Source organism: Coregonus clupeaformis, chromosome 31, assembly GCF_020615455.1.
Source record: "Coregonus clupeaformis isolate EN_2021a chromosome 31, ASM2061545v1, whole genome shotgun sequence".
NCBI lineage: Eukaryota > Metazoa > Chordata > Actinopteri > Salmoniformes > Salmonidae > Coregonus > Coregonus clupeaformis.
Window position 1 is genome coordinate 24,363,129 of NC_059222.1, and position 6,161 is coordinate 24,369,289.

Genomic DNA, 6,161 nt, shown 5'->3' on the forward strand with positions numbered 1-6,161 from the left:
AGTGGAGGGGCTTACCTCTTTTATTCTCTATTACTATTATCCCTCAAGCAAGGGGGGAGGTCGATGACATCAGTGGGCACCATCAGACCAACTCCTTGAATGCCCTACTCCTTGAAGTTTGCAGTTGTCTAAAAAACACTATTTTGCTCAAAACATTTCCCCCCCCCCCTTTAGTGAGTGTATTTTACTGTATTTATACTTGGGATATTGCTTTTCAACAGGAAAAAAAACAAAAATAGCTGGAGGCTGTCTTTATTCTACACTACCGGTCAAAAGTTTTAGAACACCTACTCATTCAAGGTTTTTTCTTTATTTTTACTATTTTCTCTGTAAAATAATAGTGAAGACATCAAAACTATGAAATAACACCTATGGAATCATGTAGTAACCAAAAAAGTGTTAAACAAATCAAAATATATTTTATATTTGAGATTCTTCAAATAGTCACCCTTTGCCTTGTTGACGGCTTTGCACACTCTTGGCATTCTCTCAACCAGCTTCATGAGGTAGTCACCTGGAATGCATTTCAATTAACAGGTGTGCCTTCTTAAAAGTTAATTTGTGGAATTTCAAATCAAATCAAATCAAATCAAATTTTATTGGTCACATGCGCCGAATACAACAGGTGCAGACATTACAGTGAAATGCTTACTTACAGCCCTTAACCAACAGTGCATTTATTTTAAACAAAAAAGTAAGAATAAAACAACAACAAAAAAGTGTTGAGAAAAAAAGAGCAGAAGTAAAAATAAAGTGACAGTAGGGAGGCTATATATACAATAGAATAAAGTGACAGTAGGGAGGCTATATATACAGGGGGGTACCGTTGCATAGTCAATGTGCGGGGGCACCGGCTAGTTGAGGTAGTTGAGGTAATATGTACATGTGGGTAGAGTTAAAGTGACTATGCATAAATACTTAACAGAGTAGCAGCAGCGTAAAAAGTATGGGGTGGGGGGCAGTGCAAATAGTCCGGGTAGCCATGATTAGCTGTTCAGGAGTCTTATGGCTTGGGGGTAGAAGCTGTTGAGAAGTATTTTGGACCTAGACTTGGCACTCCGGTACCGCTTGCCGTGCGGTAGCAGAGAGAACAGTCTATGACTAGGGTGACTGGAGTCTTTGACAATTTTGAGGGCCTTCCTCTGACACCGCCTGGTATAGAGGTCCTGGATTTATTTCCTTCTTAATGCGTTTGAGCCAATCAGTTGTGTTGTGACAAGGTAGGGGTGGTATACAGAAGATAGCCCTATTTGGTAAAATACCAAGTCCCTATTTTGGCAAGACAGCTCAAATAAGCAAAGATAAACGACAGTCCATCATTACTTTAAGACATGAAGGTCAGTCAATACGGAAAATGTCAAGAACTTTGAAAGTTTCTTCAAGTGCAGTCGCAAAAACCATCAAGCGCTATGATGAAACTGACTCTCATGAGGACCGCCACAGGAATGGAAGACCCAGAGTTACCTCTGCTGCAGAGGATATGTTCATTAGCGTTACCAGCCTCAGAAATTGCATCCCAAATAAATGCTTCACAGAGTTCAAGTAACAGACACATCTCAACATCAACTGTTCAGAGGAGACTGTGTATTTCCCACCGTAAAGCAGGACGAGGTGTTATGGTGTGGGGGTGCTTTGTTGGTGACACTGTCTGTGATTTATTTAGAATTCAAGGCACACTTAACCAGCATGGCTACCACAGCATACTGTAGCAATACGCCATCCCATCTGATTTGGGCTTAGTGGGACTATCATTTGTTTTTCAACAGGACAATTACCCAACACACCTCCAGGCTGTGTAAGGGCTATTTGACCAAGAAGGAGAGTGATGGAGTGCTGCATCAGATGACCTGGCCTCCACAATTCCCCGACCTCAACCAAATTGAGATGGTTTGGGATGAGTCGGACCGCAGAGTGAAGGAAAAGCAGCCAACAAGTGCTCAGCATATGTGGGAACTCCTTCAAAACTGTTGGAAAAGCATTCCAGGTGAAGCTGGTTGAGAGAATGCCAAGAGTGTGCAAAGCCGTCAACAAGGCAAAGGGTGGCTATTTGAAGAATCTCAAATATAAAATATACTTTTTTGGTTACTACATGATTCCATGTGTTATTTCATAGTTTTGATGTCTTCACTATTATTCTACAATGTAGAAAATAGTAAAAAAATAAAGAAAAACCCTTGAATGAGTAGGTGTTCTAAAACCTTTGACCGGTAGTGTATTTTAGACTCCAACCATGCATTTATGTGATCAATGATCATTCTGAATGGATGAACCAGTCCTTAGCCGACTTTTAGGATTGACACTGCAGTTCACATTTCTAGTTCCTTTCTACTTGGTGGCAGTCCTCTGAATGTACACACACAGCAAGCCACGAGGCGAGCTAAGCTAAACCCGATCATCTAAATTCCCACAGACTGATACCTTACTGTCATTATACAGATGATGTTACATAAGGCTATTAACAGTGGAGGCTGCTGAGGGGAGGACGGCTCATAATAATGGCTGGAATGCAGTGCAATGGATGGAATGGAGTAAATGGAATGGTATCAAACATTTCATTTACTCCATTCCAGACATTATTATGAGCTGTTCCCCCCTCTATCCCCTCTATTTTACAGTCCCCATCGCTATTCGTAATCATGGAACCAATGATTAACCAAACTTAGATGTTGACATACTAACCAGAACATCTACTACTGCAGCCCGTGGGTAATCAGGCAATTAGATTGAGTATATATCGCTCCCGTCCAAAATCAACTGTGATGCAATGTGAAAACAGCTGGAAGCGGGTTGCAATGAGAATACTAGATAGATCACTGACTGGACAATTTTTTAAACCAAAAGGTCAGTTGAGGCACTCAGGCGAATAAGGCTGAATACTAAAAAGCAATGATGTGTGTACTGCAGAGGGGGTTTCTTTTGATGACAGACCAGATGACCCAGTTTAGTAGGACTATATACAGGGCAGTAAGGCTTCAGTGGTCATTCTCTGTCCCAAACATCACTAAACTGATGAAGGATTCTATAGGGAAGCATTAAGTGCAATACCATCACTGTGTCTACGGATAGTCAAAAACAAATGTAAAACTATTATACAGCTAAGTTGATTTATTCATGCATTTTGCCACAGGGAAGTGAACCCGGGTCACTGTCGTGAAAGACAAACAACCTATGTATCGCGCCATTAGGGTTAACACACTTGTTGGGAATTGTAACGTGGCTCATATAGCGAGGATCGCTCAAGTATTCCAGTGAACCCCTCCATTTGTGTTTTTTTATTTTACCTTTATTTAACTAGGCAAGTCAGTTAAGAACAAATTCTAAATGGCCTACACTGGCCAAACCCGGACGACGCTGGGCCAATTGTTCGCCGCCCTATGGGACTCCCAATCACGTCGGTTGTGATACAGCCTGGAATCGAACCAGGGGGTCTGTAGTGACGCCTCAAGCACTGAGATGCAGTGCCTTAGACCGCTGCGCCACTTGTGTAAACTGGAGTGGCTCAATGTAGTGCACTCCCTATTTCTGAGTGTCAAACAATGCAGAGTAGACTGCCTTATCATAACTAGCTATGCATTGGGATACAGGGAATGTGTGATGGGCATTACAGAGAGGGAAAAGGAGAATGGAGAGAATCGGTAGTAATTGTATCCTTTGGAGGTGGAGGTCAAATATAATGTGTGGGCCTTATTTTGCTCATTGAAAGAGAGAAAATGAGGGCCTGAGAGCCAAGAGAGGGATGGAGGGTCCTGTGGGAGCAAATGTTCTCAGAAAGCAGACATTTCTGCCTATTCAACTAGCTAGCTTGTTTGGCTTATCAGCAGAATGCATGCTGAAGCAGGTCTCGCCCATTAATCACAGCATGGTAGGCCTGGATGTCACATGCAAGCAAAGCATTGGTGTTTTGTGTGCCTCACTAGATGTGCTTTTAGACTACTCCGGCTATCCTCCACTTTGATGCTTTGCTGTAGCCTACACAAATGAGCTCGATCTGAGGAATGCATGGGCAGGGTGAAACAGGGTGAATTTATTTGGCCAACACTGCACATTTCCAGGAATTTTTCAATCCACATTGACAGCTTTCTTGCCTCTGAGACTGTCTCTTAAGTTTAGAAAATCCCAAGTAAGTCTGTGCAGAAACGTGGTCTGTCTTGGTCTTCACACATTTGATTGGACACAAAGAGAAGCACTTGAGACCATTTTGGTTTGTGTGCTGAGTAGCCCATACTCATTTAATGGGGAGAGCCTTTGAGTTGATATTAAAAGTTATTAAATGTAGGCCTATTGATATCCTATATTGTATCTATGCCTATGTATTTAATACAGTAATCATCACATTAGATATTTAGTACTCATTCATTGCATGTGACTGCACGTGCATGTTACACAAACTGAAGTGAGCAGCAGATAGGCTATACATCGAGTTTGACGTCATATTGTAGTAACAATGTAACAAGCAGCAGAGGGGATGGCTTCTGCATCATGCGATGGATCAAAGGTCATTAACGTTAATAAAAGATAACCGGTTATAACCATGCACATGAAAACTGAAGTTAAGTTGGTAGCATCGTCAAGGACATTTCAAAAGAGGCCGGAGAACTATAAAAAGTATTTCAATTTACAGTAGCATTATGTATCAACGACTGACTAAACGTTACTTTGTAGCATAGTCAAAACTAACACAACAAATTGTATCCGCTCTTCGATACACATGTAAATCTGTAAACGATGGCTCTTTGCGGTGCGAAGCAAGCCGTGTAGCCTACATGACATAGTGTATGGATGAGAGCTCAATCCATCCAAAATTGGCGGCGAAGGGAGGGAATTCACCGGCTTTAGACCACGTAGGCTAGGCTATTCTTTTATCCAGGGATGGATTGGTAGCCTACTCACCAGTTTTCTTGCATCCATTCGAGAGCGCCCTTTTCATCAAATGTTCTCTCAAAATCGTATTCTGCAAGCGGGATGTGCTCTGTCTCGTTCATTTTCGTTATTTCAGTTTCCCCAAGTAGAAATCCAGGTCTATGTTTTCACCCTGTCAAATCAACTGTCAACCCAACAGATATCAAGTGAATTCTCTAGGTTTAGGAGCAAATGGGAGTATGCAGTAGAGAGTAGAGATGCACTTCCCGGCTGTAACTCACGCACAGTGGCCGAGCGCAATCACTTCCCCTCTTGCCTGGCTACCCCAAACTCCTTGCTCCGGCCTAACCTAACGTATCAAGCATAAAAAGAAACGCCTGAAACTTGATCACCTACAGACTGGTCTTGACGAGAAGAAAAAAAAACGGTCGGGGGAGATGGTCTTCTGTGCACTGTTCAACCAATCCAGTAAATGTGGAGGAGGAGTTAAGATGGAGTTTCGCTTTATTATGGTCCTAACGCGGAAGTCGCGTCACAGGCTCTCTTACCATTACCCTTTGAAAACCGTAACATCTGGTTGATACCACTAGTTACCACAGCCACAAAGTAAAAATTGGCAATAGGTCTATCGTAAAAATTCATGAAAACTCAAATTAACTTATTGGTCTTAATTTAAGGTTATGGTTAGGCAAAAGGCATACTGTTAGGGTTAGGCATGTGGTTAAGGTTAAGTTAAAAACACATTTTGGGTAGAAATAGGCAGGGTTTATGACTTTGTGGCTGTGGTAACTAGTGATGACCAGAGGCTAGCTCCGGCCAAACGCTGCGCCAAGCCCATGGACATTAGTGTCTTCACCGCATATCAATTAATAAGGCTGATGGAACAGATCAGAATGTTTAGCTTAAAATGTTGATAAACTATTATTTCTTCACATTTTAGGTGCAGCGATGTGCACAAGGCAGTAGGTCTACACGTGAATGTAAACACCGTTCTAAAATGCAAGAGGTTTCATGGACAGAGATGGAAATATCGGTTAGAAATGTAGAAAGAGGGGAGATCTAAAAATGCAACAACTATCATGGGTTGCTAATATGACTCCGATAATGGCTTTGGTTGCTAGACAATGAAAGAAAGTTGAAAGAAACAATAGAACAGGAGAACGCATATGAGTAAGTCTTTATAAAATATTTGCCTCCACGTTTCTCTGGTGGGATTTTGGCTATAGGCTACTTTGAAGCAATGTAAGACATGACTCATAATATGAAGTAAAACGTCCAGGTTTCAAACAATTAAGGAACAG

At 41.8% G+C, this 6,161-nt stretch overlaps 1 protein-coding gene across 1 annotated transcript in view; it reads right to left on the reverse strand.

The window, feature by feature from the left end:
- The window catches only part of LOC121547252 (elongation of very long chain fatty acids protein 6-like), a 29,288-nt gene extending 23,976 nt beyond the window's left edge, over window positions 1-5,312 (reverse strand). The window contains exon 1 of the mRNA XM_041858421.2: window positions 4,891-5,312. Within this exon, the coding sequence (XP_041714355.1) occupies window positions 4,891-4,982 (92 nt within the window). The 5' untranslated portion in view covers window positions 4,983-5,312. The remainder of the gene's footprint in view (window positions 1-4,890) is intronic.
- Window positions 5,313-6,161: the final 849 nt, after the last annotated feature.